This window comes from Ceratotherium simum, chromosome 35 (assembly GCF_057802395.1).
Source record: "Ceratotherium simum simum isolate JZ-2026a chromosome 35, ASM5780239v1, whole genome shotgun sequence".
Classification (NCBI taxonomy): Eukaryota; Metazoa; Chordata; class Mammalia; order Perissodactyla; family Rhinocerotidae; genus Ceratotherium; species Ceratotherium simum.
This window is the reverse complement of record NC_141934.1, coordinates 2,247,128-2,263,042: the sequence shown is the minus strand read 5'-3', so window position 1 is coordinate 2,263,042 and position 15,915 is coordinate 2,247,128. Positions and strand designations below refer to the sequence as shown.

The 15,915-nt window shown below is 42.0% G+C and overlaps 1 protein-coding gene across 4 annotated transcripts in view; it reads right to left on the bottom strand.

The window, feature by feature from the left end:
• Window positions 1-15,915, bottom strand: part of PI4KA (phosphatidylinositol 4-kinase alpha) — a 131,321-nt gene that overhangs the window by 92,144 nt on the left and 23,262 nt on the right. For 3 of the 4 annotated variants that reach the window (XM_087423796.1, XM_087423798.1, XM_087423797.1), the window contains exons 2-7: window positions 12,488-12,604; window positions 9,312-9,405; window positions 6,105-6,193; window positions 4,048-4,120; window positions 2,825-3,084; window positions 1,742-1,808 (exon numbers count right to left, since the gene is read on the bottom strand). In XM_087423796.1, the coding sequence (XP_087279922.1) occupies window positions 1,742-1,808; window positions 2,825-3,084; window positions 4,048-4,120; window positions 6,105-6,193; window positions 9,312-9,405; window positions 12,488-12,604 (700 nt within the window). The remainder of the gene's footprint in view (window positions 1-1,741; window positions 1,809-2,824; window positions 3,085-4,047; window positions 4,121-6,104; window positions 6,194-9,311; window positions 9,406-12,487; window positions 12,605-15,915) is intronic. The other variant, XM_087423799.1, reaches the window with a different exon arrangement.

The following is a 15,915-nucleotide window of genomic DNA, read 5'->3' as shown; positions in this document are numbered from 1 at the left end:
GGTTCGGATCCTGGGCGCGCACCAATGCACCGCTTCTCCGGCCATGCTGAGGCCGCGTCTCACATAGAGCAACTAGAAGGATGTGCAACTATGACATACAACTATCTACTGAGGCTTTGGGGGAAAAAAAAAGGAGGAGGATGGGCAATAGATGTTAGCTCAGAGCCGGTCTTGCTCAGCAAAAAAGAGGAGGATTAGCACGGATGTTAGCTCAGGGCCGATCTTCCTCACAAAAAAAAGAAGAAGAAGAAGAAGTTTGTGATCAGAGGGCATCTCCCAGATAGATACCACGAAATACGAACAAAGTCCTGTGTGGCTGAGCTAGTGTGTGGTGGGCATAGATGGAGGCAAAAGGCGGTAACTGCAGGGATCCAGGATCTAAGATTTGGGATTTGTGTGGCGGGTTGTCACTGAAAGTTTTTAAGCAGAAAATGAAATGACCAGATTTGTGCTTTTAAATAATTCTTAAGAAAAAAGATTCTTATAGCACTGTGGAAAAGGGCCCGGAAAGAGACAGGGAGACTAACTGCGAGAAAAGTCACAGTGAAATGGGAGGCAAGTAAGCAAACAGGGAAAGAGCAGTGTGATTCCTGCCTGTCTCCTGAACAACGAGGTGCACTTTGGAGAGCAGGAAAATAGTCCGTCCAGCTCACCCCTGCAGGAGAGAGGTGCCCAGCCTGCATCTGCTAAATGAAGCTTGCACAGTGAGCCCGCATCTGGGCAGCCCCAATCCTGGGCACTTACTGGAAGTGCTTAAAGGAGGGCAGCCATGAAGGAGAGGGCCCTGAGCACACAGAGTAGAAGAAGAGTTGTCTACCAGGGAAAGAGAAGACTTCGAGGGCAAATCATGGCTGTCCTCAGATGCCTGGAGGGCAGGCAGGTGGCAAAGGGGTTGTTCACAGCCTGGAGGAATATATTCCATGACAAGCGGTTCTCTCGGGGAGGTGGGATTTTTAAGTGGGTGAACTTGGCCTTTATATTCTAACACATAAATAGACTGTAACATGTTACATTCTCACAGAGCCAAGCAATACTGTATGCAAAATTACCCACATTTATTTGAGTTTAGATACTCTACTCCTTATGTTTTTTTTTAATTCCCCTCACATCTTTCAAGATCTGCTTGAGAAATGCTCTTTTAGCAATTAGTATCATCCAAAAATGGAATAGATGACATTACAAGGTGCAGAATTCTGGTTTCCCCATTCCCATCACTCAATCCAAGTCTTAACTTCCATGAAGGATAAGGTGGAGGCAATTTTAACTGTGTTGGACACTGCACAGGGCTGTCATATGAATCAACTTCAGAAAATTATGTGAAAGTTCTCTGTGAACAACAAAGCTCTATAAAAAGTATTACTCGTAGTATCTTTACTACGTTCTTTAATATTATCTACATACTTAATGTCCTTAAAAAAAAAAAAAGAAAGAGAAGGACCCACTATTAATGCTTCCACCTAAAAACCAGTGCTTTCATAGGTTAATGTACTAAAATTCTGATGGCAGGCACATGGGGGTCTGTATACTATTTCCTGCACTTTTCTCTATGTATGAAATATTTTATAATTAAATTTTAAGAAGTTTAAATGAAAATAGAAAATAAATTCTTTCCAAAAGCTTGACACTCTAGATGCATGACAGCAGAGTGTTAGTATCAGCACCACTAATCACAAGAAGAAATCACTGTGAACCTGCTATCCGAGTCCTAGGTCAATATTCTTGGCAGAAAGGTGAGGCCCACCTTCAAAGTAGTGAAAGGCGGATCCTCCAGGGGAGCTGGGAGGGGGCATCCCACGTTCAGGGCTGACCTGAAACACACAACCACACTTACAGATCAGAAAAGGCCAGTCAAACCTCAGTCAGGGCCGGCCCCGTGGCTTAGCGGTTAAGTGCACGCACTCCGCTGCTGGCTGCCCGGGTTCGGATCCCGGGCGCGCACCGATGCACCGCTTCTCCGGCCATGCTGAGGCTGCGTCCCACATACAGCAACTAGAAGGATGTAGAGCTATGACATACAACTATCTACTGGGGCTTTGGGGGGTAAAAATAAATAAATAAAATTAAAAAAAAAAAAAAAACCTCAGTCAGATTCATCTTAGACAAGGTTCTCTCTGCCAGCTCAATGGCTGTACTTCAAGTCCTGGTTCAAGCCTCACCTACTCTTCCTGAAGCCTACCGTAGCTATAGTGTTTTCTATCATATACCACATCACTAAATTCTTCATGTCGAGCCGTATATTTTATACTTGATTACCGAGCTGGAATTATTCTCAGTGTTTTGAGTCTATCTTTCTACATAAATCAACTATATACTTCTTAAGGACACCAACTGTCTCCCACTCAGAATAGAGTTTGGCACCAAATTGCTATGAAACAAACACTTCATGACTAGGAGATGAAATCACTTATACATCTTAAAAAGGACAAAGCAGGCCAGCCCAGTGGCGTAGTGGTTAAGTTCACGTGCTCTGCTTTGGCGGCCCGGGGTTGGCAGGTTCGGATCCCACATGCAGACCTACATACCGCTTATCAAGCCATGTTGTAGCAGGTGTCCCACATATAAAGTAGAGGAAGGTGGGCATGGATGTTAACCCAGGGCCAACCTTCCTCAGCAAAAAGAAGAGGATTGGCAACAGATGTTAGCTCAGGGCTAATTTCCCTCACCAAAAAAAAGGACAAAGCAAGCCTTTGTATTAAAGAGAATTCTACTGAGAATCTTTCATGTTTCATAAGTTTCCTCAACCTACACACAAGTGGGATTTTCTTTTGGTGAGCACTTAACAAGATCTCTTTCCACTGCTCTTTTCCCAGGAGCGCAGCCCCACCTGAGAGATGCTGGACACACTGCTGGTCTTCCTCTTCAGGGTGCCCTCCTGACACACAGTCAGCAAATTGCTGGGAAGGATTGAGCGGAAGTCATTGAAGGAACGCCTTCGAACGCCTTCAAGCTCCTCTGGGACTCGGAGGGAATGAGGAGGGACTTTGGGAAAGAGTTTCGAGAGGAGAGACTCTTCTGTGTTGCTGTAACGGCCAAATGCTCGTGAGATTCCTATCAGGCATGGGATCGCATATTTGCAAAGGTATTCTAGAAGACAAAGTGAGAATGTTAGGATACCAGAAACTTACCTGTGAGAGAACCATACTGTACCAACTTGTAACACTGGTTGTAATACTAACTCACGTCTCACAATCCACCCACCAACAAATCTGAAGGGTCAGAATAAGCCACAGCAACAGGGTCAACCCCAAGAGCTGACGGATGATATTTTCAATCTGTCACTAACAACAACTTCAGACTCTCTCTGTCACATACAGCTGTTCTCTTTGGGAGGTCTTGATCTATTTATGGCACATCCAAATCAATTATACAGCTAAGGGCCAGCCCGGTAGCTTAGCAGTTAAGTGCGCGTGCTCGCTACTGGCGGCCTGGGTTCGGATCCCGGGCGCGCACCAACGCACTGCTTCTCCGGCCATGCTGAGGCCATGTCCCACATACAGCAACTAGAAGGATGTGCAACTATGACGTACAACTATCTACTGTGGGGCTTTGGGGAGAAAGAGGAGGAGGATTGGCAATGGATGTTAGCTCAGAGCCGGTCTCCCTCAGCAAAAAAAGAGGAGGATTAGCACAGATGTTAGCTCAGGGCTGATCTCCCTCACAAAAAAAAAAAAATTACACAGCTAAGTCATGTTATCAAGTACCTCTCCTATACTTAAACAATATATTTATTCTCCTGGGATCAGATTGGTAGCCTTGCACTAGAAGAAAAATGACCTCTGGAAGTCAGATATGTTATAAGTGAAGACACTTAGGCCCAGAAAGGTGAGGGGATTTGTCCAAGGTCACCCAGAATTTTCAGATAGCAGAGCTGTACTTATGATTCCTATGTGGCCTATTAGCTAAAACACAACAAAGGCAACCTAATATACGAAGGTTTTCATCCATCAGTTACATAGGTAGTAAAGAACAGAAAAGAAGACAGGAAAAACAAGGGAAAGAATAATCACAAAACCATTTTTTTTAAAAGCCTTGGATCTATAATCATACCTTTTTCTTGAATCTCCAAGGCCTGGCACATTCCCAAAAGGACATGCAAAACCTGCAAAAGTGCCTCTAAAATCTGTAATAGCCAAGGAAATAGAACACACAAACTTACAAACAAAATCAGATAAATATCACAAAATTAATTCAGAATTAAAAGGAGCTTTAGACATTCTCTTGTCCAACCTCAGATCTAATACATAACTCCCTGCCACGACAGCTCTGCCAAGGGTCAACCAACTGACCTTCCAGGGACCGAAACCCTCCCTCTCTGGGCTGGTCCAGAGTTCCTCCTATCTCTGGGCCAATGCTGTCCTGCTGGGGCTTGTACCATCAGCCCCTGGGGTCACTCCTTCCTCCATATTCTGGAAAAGGTGATAGGCCCTCAAATCCCTTTCCATGGCTAAATACCCCCATTTCTTTTCATCCATTTCTCATAATTTCAGGTCCTTGACGATGCTGAAGGCCTGCTTCTGAATTTATTGTAGTCCAGTGTGTCAGAAACTGTCCGATCTGTGGTGCTCAGGATAAAATACATTAATATTCCAGGGATTCTGGGACCCACCCTGAGAATCACCAAGGTCAACACAGATTCTAGACTTCTATGTTCATGACATTAGCTTTTTGGCAGCTACTTCACACTGCTGGCTCAGTGACCTTACAGATAAATAAAATACTTAAGTCTTTTTCACTCACACTGCCTGTAACCTATGCCACCTCTGCTTATATAGCTGGTATTTTTTGCCTATTGTTGATCCCTACAAAAGCTCACGGTATTAGCTTTAGTTCATCATACCAGTCTTTGATTTCTAGCTTTGTCCTGTCTACAAATGAGATTAACTTGCTTTCTGGATCTTCATTCACAGCCCTGGCTCGTTGTGCTTCAAACGGAGGGGGCCGGCTACGGGATGCTCCTGCTGTGCTGGCACCTCATGGGTCAACCTTTGGGGTGGTCCTTCAGGCAGTTCCACAAATCTGTGGAACTGTTTTGGCACTCAGCCCATATTATTGATCCAGGATGTCAGGAGAGGTGTTTGTCCAAAGCCTTGATGAAGATCAACTAGACTATATCCACCTCCTTTCCCTCACCACCAGTCTTAGAAAACCCAGGCAAAGAATGAAGTTGGTCTGTGATGATTTGTTCGTAATCAAGTCAAATTTCTTACATTTTGCTAAGGTTAAATGATGCTGAATAACCTATGAAAACCTGAAAAGCAATACTTTCTCCATTTCATATATTAAAGTTATATCATCATTTTCAGTGTTGACCTCCCTATTTTGACCTTCTTTATAGAAAAGCCCTTAACTTATAGCCTTTTAACCTTTTAAATAATAATATGTGATTCTAACAGATCTAGTTACCTCTCCAGCCAACCTACAAATAAATAAAGAACCTAAACTAAGAAAGAAGGATGGAAAAGAATGCAATGGCAGAAATATTGACAAGAGAATTTATAGTTTTGTATCAAGGAAAGAGATTTTAAAAATTCAAAAACATATATAAGAACTCAAAAAGCATAGCTAGCTGGGAACACTTAGCATATAGGCAAGCAACCAAGCACTCCTTGGTAGGACCTGAGGCTAGCAGCAAATAAAAATTGATTTTCAAAATGGATCTGATTAAGAAAAATTTTAAATTATGATTTTACTCTTCATTTAAAAAGAAGTATCACATACATTTAAGTAACATTTCCAACAAAATAAACTAAAACTAAAAAAATCTGGGCGCTTAAAGGTATAGCTCCAGCTACCTAGAATATTCTCTTCTATGAACAACTTTAATCCCCAACATAGAGTCAGGAAAATGAGCTGCCTCTGTCTTTTGCTGCCTGACTCTCAGGGCAATTGGGAAAGCCGAATGAGATCAGACTCAAGAGATCAGTGGGTAACCTAAAAGTACTGTAAACAAGTATTAAACATTTCTTAGGTGTGTTATTAATTGTATGAAATAAATCAACATAAACAATCCAATCACTTCATTTTTTTTTTTTTTTTTTACTCTTGTCATTGCTTTGGGACTCTTTGATCTAATAGAAATGCATACCAATTCACCGCATGCTTACCTCATCCCTAAGTGAAGGGTCCCTATAAGCCACATCAGACAGCAAAGTTACCAAGCAGAAGCTAAAGCTCTCTGCAACTGGGAGGGCACCTGGGAGGCATAAAGACACAAATCAGATCATCACAAATGAGACAGTGGGCCACACCTCCTGACCACCTAATTCAGTACGTTCTGTCTCTCACAGGACCTGCCCAGGGACCAGTTTACAGTGGTGGCTGCCCTCATTGAGATGAGTCTCAAAAGAACAGATATGGACCCAACATGATTGCTGAGAAATACCCCTACTTTTCTTTTTTTTTTTTTTTTTGTGAGGAGATCAGCCCTGTGCTAACATCCGCCAATCCTCCTCTTTTTTTGCTGAGGAAGACGGCCCTGGGCTAACATCTGTGCCCATCTTCCTCCACTTTATATGGGACGCCGCCACAGCATGGCTTGCCAAGCAGTGCGTCGGTGCGCGCCCGGGATCCGAACCAGCGAACCCCGGGCCGCCGCAGCGGAGCGCGCGCACTTAACCACTTGCGCCACCGGGCCAGCCCCCTACTTTTCTTTTAATACAATGTTTTGGTTCAATAAACTTAAATGTTTCCTAAGCCAATAAGTTTGAGATTATGTAGCCTCTCAACATGACAGATTCCATTTTTTATTCTGGACCTAAATAAAAGTAAGAAATCATTCTTGATAGAGTATGAGAGACGGTTTATAGAGGCTAACTGTCAAGTATCAATTACTACTACTTTAAACTGAATTAAGTGTTTATATTTTCTTTTCTGCTTTGACAAATGGAGAAACTCCTAATAAGAGCTTCCAAAGATTTGCTCTATTCCTCATAGGTTTTTTAAGCCCTTCCACTACTGAGCTTGCTGGCAGGAACATTCTCAGGAGCAGGGCCTCTAGGTCCGGAAGGAACACCATACATGAAAGAGCAAAAGCTCAGCAGTACTTCCATGGAGTGGTGGCTTCAAAATGTTAGAACCACTGCCATGTATGTCCCATCACTAATAAATATTTAATCAGTTTTGAATACTGAATATTCAATCAAGGACAGAGCTATCCGCTGTTTTATGGACATACGCATAGCACATGGCAGAAGACTGTTACATGTCCACTTCTGCACTTACATTTCTAATGATACAGCTCTCAGTGGTTCTCAGATTTGAGTGAGCATCAGGATCGCCGGAGGGCTTGTGAGAACGTGGACGCCTGCTCCTAGCCCCAGAGTTTCTAACGCAGCAGTTCTCATGGCGGGGACTGAGAATCTGCATTTCTGACAAGTTCCCAGGTGATGCTGATGCTGCTGGTCCAGGGATAGCACTTTAAGAACCACTACTCTAGAGTTTAAAAGTATAAATAAACTGCCTTAATAAAAAATAGAAGAGTGAAATGTTACCCAATAATTGGAAATTTATATATCTCTAACAATGTTCAAATAATGCTAAAACTTTCATTCTAATACGAGTCCACGTATACAGAAGTGATATTTGTTTTGAAATAGAAGAAAAATAGAATCAACATCTACTGGTATTCTGCTTCTCCCCAAATTAGATAGCAATAGTGGACATAAATGGTTTGACTTTTTAGCAACACTCTCTATTTAATTTGTAGTCCCTTAAATTCCAGGATACACATCATAATTTGGGGTCTGTCAGTTTTATCCACAGCAGGTCATCAGAAATGATGAAAACCCGGGGCCGGCCCCGTGGCGTAGCGGGTAAGTGCTTGCGCTCCGCTGCTGGCAGCCCGGGTTCGGATCCCGGGCGCACACTGATGCACCACTTGTCAGGCCATGCTGTGGCGGTGTCCCATATAAAGTAGAGGAAGGTGGGCACAGATGTTAGGCCAGGGCCAGTCTTCCTCAGCAAAAAGAGGAGGATTGGCATGGATGTTAGCTCAGGGCTGATATTTCTCACAAAAAAACAAACAAACAAAAAAGAAATGATGAAAACCCAAAGGTCAAGAAAAATATAGGCCAAACTGGATGTACATGAGAACAGCAAAACCCATCTTTAGCAGACTGAGCCTACCTAACAAATTACGGCCGTGCACCAACAAAAAGGACAAAGGCCTTCTTTACAGCCACCAACCCCGGCTATATACAAATGTGGGCCTCAAGCTTCAGAGAGTGAAATTATAAGGAAACTTCAGTCTCATGCATCTTGAACTCTAAAATCTTGGAGGTCTTCCAAGTTGATTTTGAAGTCTTGGGAAAGCAGTATACAAGAACATCAGCGTTTTAAGTGTTTAGCACAATGCTTGGCATATAATGGACCTATGTATATATTGCAGGAGGGAGGGAAGGAAGAATGCAAGGAGGGAGGAAGGGAGGGGAGGGTAGTGGAGGGGAAGAGGGGGAAAGATTATCTAACTTTCTCTTTGACCTTAAAGAGAGATCAAAATAAAATACAAGTAAAAAAGAAATTTCTAAGAATTTAAGAATTCTAAATTTCACAAGAATTTATTCCATTTCTAAAGGTGCAAAGTTTAACTGAAACTTAGCAATAGGAATGAAGTAATAGGGCCGGCTCCGTGTCTTAGCGGTTAAGTGCGTGCGCTCTGATGCTGGCGGCCCGGGTTCGGGTCCCGGGCGCGCCCCGAGGCACCACTTCTCCGTCCAACACGAGGCTGAGTCCCACGTACAGCAACTAGAAGGATGTGAACCTACGACATACAACTATCTACTGGGGCTTTGGGGGGAAAAACATGAATAAATAAAATCTTTAAAAAAAAAAAAAAAAGGAATGAAGTAATAAAACTATTTAAAGTGAACATTGTGGTGGAGCTCTGAACATCCATTTCATTCTTCCTTTTTGAGCAGCAGCAATGCAATTTGGAGAACTGACCTCACTCCAGGAGTGAGCCTCCTCATCTAAGGGTAATAGACACTGGTTCGGGGATGGCCAGGTGACCCAATTCTGGCCAATGAGACATGATAAAAGGTTCCTGAAGGTCTCAAAGTTCCTGCTCACTCTCAGAGTGCAAGGAAAAGCCAGCTTGCTCAGCCCTGCCCTCCCCCTCCCTCGCCCATAGGCTCTGGACAACAGTGTGTAAGTGTAGTTCATGTTGCTGCAGGCAGGCAATTGTGCACAGCCAAGAGTGGAACCAGCTAGAAGTATCCTAACTGATGTGTTAGTATAATTAAACACTTGATCCTTACAGACAGTGAACATACATATTTTTCCTTGCACTCAGGGAAAACATTATACAAAATTACCTCTGCCTTTCCGAGCTGTGCTTTCTTCTACCCAATATACTTTCGGAAGACCTTTAAGAAGTCGAAGAAGGTAAGGAACCACAGAATCTTTGTGCTTAAAAAAAAAAAAATTTACATTTAATAAAAGACGTGATTTGTAGCTTTTAATATAGATTAAAGCCCAAAGCAAAGCATATCCACATCTGTTTCCACATGGCAGGCAATGTCCAGAAGCTGTCCCGTCAGCCTGTATGTACCACAGGTGCCTAATGGAAAGGCTAAAACCTGCCCTTCTGTTGCTGAATGTCCAGACTGGCTCTGGCCTCCTCTGGGGGTCAGGCCCCCGGGAGGGCTTCTCCAGAAGAAAGTATGTGTGCAGACAAACTCAAAACTGCCTTCACTAAGAGGTGTTCAGAGAGCCCCCAAACCCTTCAGTGGGCCCCATGCTCAAGTTCTCTGGACTGGAGAGAAGCTCACAGCCACAAGTTTCTCAATTGGGTGATGCTTCTGTTGTTCACAGCCTTTATCCTCTTTTCATTTCTTTTTTAAAATTTTCTGCTTTGTGTTTCCTTTTGCCCCTCTTGAATTGAGCATTAGACTTTATGGCCAACATTGGCCAATGAAAAAATTACTTTCTTTTAGTTTCCAAACTAGCCAATTAACATTTAACTTCATAACCTTCTATCACTGGCTCTTTTGGTTGTTTCCCTATCTATAGCTGCTCTAGTGAAAGAAATGTGCTCTAAAGAAGGGGGATACTCTTTGATGTTCTGAAACACTAAAAAAACATGCAGTGGCTTTGGAAAAATGGCTGCAAATTCTGTGACATTCCTTCCACCGAAAGACGGAGTCAAAATAACCTCCCCTGGAAAATGGGCTGCCTCGGTGACTTGCTTCTAGTGAATACAGAAAGTAGTATGAATGAGACTGACTTCCCAGGCTACGTTAGAGAAGGCAGTGCAACGTCTACCTGGCTCTTTCTCAGGATACTCCCCCTGGGAACCCGATACTATGTTGTAACAAGGCGACAAAGCCCAGGTCCCATGGAGAGGACATGCACATAGAGGTGCCCTGGCTAAGGGCACCAGCTAGGGTCCCAGTCAGCTGCCAGGATCAACCCCCACACATGTGCGTGAACGAGCCTTCAGGTGATCCCAGGCCCCAGCCTTCAAGACATCCCAAGTGATGCTGAATGCAGCAGAGACCACAACTCTTTTGAGTCCTGTCTAAACTGCAGATTCGTGAGGAAAAAAAAAACACTGTATTAAGCCACTAAGCTTCAAGGTAGTTTGTTACGCCATAATAGATAACCAAAACAAACAGAGAACTTTCTTTAGTGAAAACAAAACAATTTTTCCCCTAAAGGATAAAAAGGAGCTGGCTAAGACACCTGTCCAGGATCCTAGTGTACTAACAGGCACAAAACTCTGAAGGGCCCGCACTGCACAGCTCCCTGCAGAGAAAGCGGCCCCGGTGCTCCTCCCCGTATATACCATTACAGCTTTCGTGGCACGTGGTGAGTAAACTGCCACAGCTGCTGCCAGGGCAGCCCACTGCCTGGACACGAAGGAGGCCAATGCGACAGCCCATCCCGGCTGGAGACAAGGAACATAAACTTCAGGCCGACCAAGAGACAGCTGGTCCCTAGGGCCAGGGGGCTGGTGAAGAATGCTGGGCTCCTCTCCTGATATCTGTGAGGCTGAAGGGCTTCCCTGGAGGCAAAGGCAGACTGTATGGCTCACAGGACGCCAGCTGCCACTCCGGGTCCTGCCAATCCATCTGGAACCTGAATTACACCAAAGGTAATTTGTACTTGTCTCTTCCTTACCATCTTCAAAAGCATTACTAATACTAGTATTAGGGACTTACAGGTAAATCTATCAAGTAATGTGTTCGCCAAAGATATTTTCAAGGAATACACCTTTGAACAGAAGTAGTTTCTTATACAGATTTTTTTTTAATTCTTTTCTTCCCTTTATTTTTATATTTAAATTTAAATTAGACCTGGCAAATAGAAAATGATTTTCTTTCTTTTCATGTTTATAAATAAAGAGGAAGAAGAATTAAAATGTAGCTTATGCATCCAATCTTGGTCTTTCATGTGGCTTTGGTCAGACAACCCATTTAATTTTTAAAATATTGTCTAAAATTAAAATGTTTATGTTCTTTTCAAAGGTAAAAATACTCTGTCAAAAATATTAATCCTGGGCTGGCCCCGTGGCTTGGTGGTTAAGTGCGCGTGCTCTGCTGCTGGCGGCCCGGGTTCAGGTCCCGGGCGTGCACCGACGCCCTGCTTCTCTGGCCATGCTGAGGCCACGTCCCACATACAGCAACTAGAAGGATGTGCAGCTATGACATACAACTGGGGCTTTGTGGGGGGAGAACAAATAAATAAAATCTTTAAAAAAAAATATTAATCTTTATTGAAGTAAAATTTTCAGGACATGCAAGCTAACATTTTTAGATAACTAAAAATTCAAATATCAAATATCTTTATTTTCTTAACATAACATGATTAAACTTAGAATTAAAAAACTGACTCTTGGTAATGATAAAAATAAATAGATAGATAAATAAAAGATTGTATATCCAGTGATCAATCATTTGCTTCAATTAGCCTTGGTAAATACTAAAAACACAATGGCCATGCCATTTTCTGCTGGAGCTACAATACTGGCTTTTAAATCACCTTTAAAAGGCACATTAATATGTAATTTATAACAATTTGTATCTATTACAGTTTTGCAAAAGACAGTATTATATCAAATTTATCTCAAAGAATACTGTCCTTTTGGAAGGAAAAAAATGGTTACTCTGAGTCTGTTTAACAAGCGTTTTACCTGAGATTAAAAATCAAGTCTACTCTGGGGGGCACACAGTTACTGCCCAAAGCATTTTAACTAACTTTCTGGCAAAAAAACCCCAAAACACTTTCTTTTAACAACATAATATATTCCCATAGTTCAAAAAGCAAAATTTCCTAAGAAGTTGTACATTAAGAAGTCTCATTCCCACTTGTCCCACCTACTCCATCTTGCCCACTGCTAACCACTTTTATTAGGTTCTTCTAATATTCTTCTAATATTCTAGAATTCTTCTAGTATTGCTTCAGGTAAATATAAGCAACTACAAATTTAAATTCTAATTATACTCCCCTTTAACACTGCAGAAACACTTTTAATTTAGTAAAGACTTACCTGAAGCTCAGACTCAATGAGAAAAATGCCCAATGCAATTACCGCATCCCTCCGTCTTTCATCTAATTGGAAGATCCCATGGAAATCCACTGGGCACATACAAAGCAGCTTTTGGACCTAGAAACCGAGATCAAAAAAAAAAAAGAAAAAAACCCATAGATTAAAAATATACAAACCCACATTCAGAATAAGCCAGTACCATAAAAGCCCCCAAGAGTCTATATAACCAATAAGTCATTTTCTTTCCAGTTAAAATATCATAAAAAGGCCACCTCCAGCTTCTGAAATGATCATACACATGCTCCCCAAACACACACACTCTGAGGAACCTGGGCTGAGAGTTACAACGCTGTCTACACAGAGGAGGTAAAGCACAATAGCTAATGTCTGAGCTTCGGTATCAGGACAGCCCAGGAGCCCCACTTCCCAGCGGTGCTGGTGAGCAGGTTACCCAAACCTACCTACAAGTCACAATGCCTCTCCTTAGGGCTCTGTAAAGATCAAATGTGTGTCAAGCACCTACGACTGTGCTCAATAAACAATATCTATAGTTACTGGATATGCCATATAGTGGCTAGCAGAAGGCTAGGAGGCAATAAGTTAGCAATTTACTGAATAAATGGAAAAATTAGGATTACCTTCAAAACAAACCAACAGTAAATGTCTTTCATAAAGGAACTAAAAATCTGGATTTAGTATGAATAGGAAAACAGGTGATACCAATCTTGAAAATCTCTGCCACAAGAAGCTCTGAACAGTGCATTAAGACACACCAGGAGGCCCTAACCTTGCTGTTCCCTGTGGACCCAGTGAGCAGTCACTCACTGACATTCACATGGTCCAGTGGGATGTTTGAACAACTAAGGAAATCGGGCGGAGTGCTGGACATTCGCCCTGAAAGTGCATCAATCAATTACCACTGTAATTTTAAAAAGAAAGCAAACTGCTTTTGTTCACTTAGATTGTAAAAGGACAAATATGACAGGACAACACAGGCCTGAAAGAAAAGCACCTTCTAACCTGAAGAGAGGCAGCATTCTTTGTCCTAGCTATTTTCCTTCTAGGAATGATTGTAAAGAAATAATGAGAAACCGGCAAAAATTATGTAAAATACTTTCAACACAGTGCTGTGTACATTAATTGAAAATCTGAAACAATCTAAATATTTAACATCAGGAGAATAAATAACAGTTCAACCACTTGATGAAATAGTAGGTTGAACCATATGAAATTGCTGATATTCAACCATTTTTGACCTACAAAAACAATGCTTTTGTTAAGTTTAACCTAATAGAACTGACATTAAAAATGATATTTTTCTAAGAATAAGCAATGACACGGAACAACATTCTAAACGTTCTATAAACTCATAAGAGGAATGATCCGAATTACCATGTACAGAAAAAATACTGGAAGAAAATATATCAAAATGTTAATAGTTTTGAGAGGTAGGATGATCAGCGGTATTGTCTCTCTCCTTTGTGCTTCTTTATATTTGCCAAAATAGGTCCTAGGGGAAAATATTACTTATGTAATCAGGAAAAACAGCCATTAAGTTAAAATAAAAAAACATACCTATGGGGGCGAAATCTACGCTTTTATGACTAAATGCTTAGGCAAAATAGCATAAAGTAACAGGCAAGAAAGGAACAGAAATGCTAAATTCCCACTTCTCTTCAGTGTTCCTCCATAAAGAGAATATGCTTCTGGGCCGGCCCCGTGGCTTAGCGGTTGGGTGCGCACGCTCCGCTGCTGGCGGCCGGGGTTCGATCCTGGGCGCACACTGCTTCTCCGGCCATGCTGAGGCCGCGTCCCACAAACAGCAACTAGAAGGATGTGCAGCTATGACCTACAACTATCTGCTGGGGCTTTGGGGGAAAAAATAAATAAATAAAATTATAAAAAAAAAAAAAGAGAATATGCTTCACAATCAGAGGGGAAAATAAAATACAAAGGGAGCTGCAGACCAACCACAATAAAGTAATCATTTCAGAGACTCCAGCCACTTCACCAGTGAATCACACTCACATCTTGACAGAAATATCCCTATAAATAAGAAATGAAAAAGAAGGTGGATTTATATCAGAATGAGTCAGTGAGATCCAAAGAATGGTGATTAATGAATGACATCGAACCAGAGGGAAGAGCCTGAGGCCTTGTCAAAGTCCATGTACTTTGCCCGGTCCTGTGCAATATTTATCAACACTCTGCTAGAACACACAGAAGACACACTACGCCACATACCCGGGAGGGGAAGCTAATGTGCCAGAAGACAGAATAGCAACTCAGAGACTCATCAAAACTAGCACAACCTCATTATTAAATGTGGAAAAGATGTAACTGTACAAAAAAAAAAACCTCACCAATATTCCCACACGCCAAACACATATAACACTTAAAATTTTAAATATTTGCATTCTTAGACCTTTTGTCCATCCCTAGGGATTTCTTTGGGGGCAGGATAAGGATCATGTTTTGTTTTTCTGTTGTATATAAACAAACCCAATGTTGACAATTTTTGGTGAAGTGAAATGCACATGGAGTTTGGAGTTAGACCCAGAATTACATCTGGCTCTGGCATAGACCTGTTGGGTGACATGCTGAGCCTCAACTTCCTCGTCTATACCGCAGTCCTCATGGGGCTACATGAGACAATGTGCCAGGTACGAAGGCACAGTCACTATCTGGACTCAGGACTCACTTCACATTACATGATAAGCATTGTCCATGCTACTGCTCTTCGATAACACCCTTCAAATGGCTTATTGTAAGAGTGAATATTCGAGTATTTTATTCCATGGGAGGCACTGCCCTGAGTACTGTGGATGAAGAGTAAACAGGGCAGACTGGGCCCCTGCTCTCATTCTAGACAGGGACAGACAAACCAGGTGAATATCAGAGATGAGATCACGTAAAGATAAACACAAATTAAAAATAAGAGGCTTAATTCTTCCTATTGAAAATAAGGGAAGACAATTCCCTCTCCTCCTTTTTCTTTGAGTATTTACATTAGAAAAATTGCCATTGTAAGTATTTTCTCCTTTCTTGGAAATGTACATAATTTCTTTTGAAGACTAGATTGTTATTTTGTAAGCTTTATGACCTAGGAATGTCTTTCTCAAGGACTGGGGAGCCACCTCTTTGGAATGTAAACATCAAGGGAGATGGCAGCCCTATCTATGTGGGAGGGTAGGAACCTAACTTCAGTGGCCTCCTTGCTCCAAGTTACAAAACAACCTCCTGTCATAAAGATAGGAGTTTGTTTTTCCTCTGGATGAAGCCAATTAGCTAACACAGATGGTCATCTCAACTATCAGGTCAAGTTAGGATGAACTATGTGTGACAAATGGTGCTGTCAACTCCTCTTACCTGAGGACTAGTTATCATTTATCATGAAAACACGTATGTAACATGTTGTATCTGCTTGG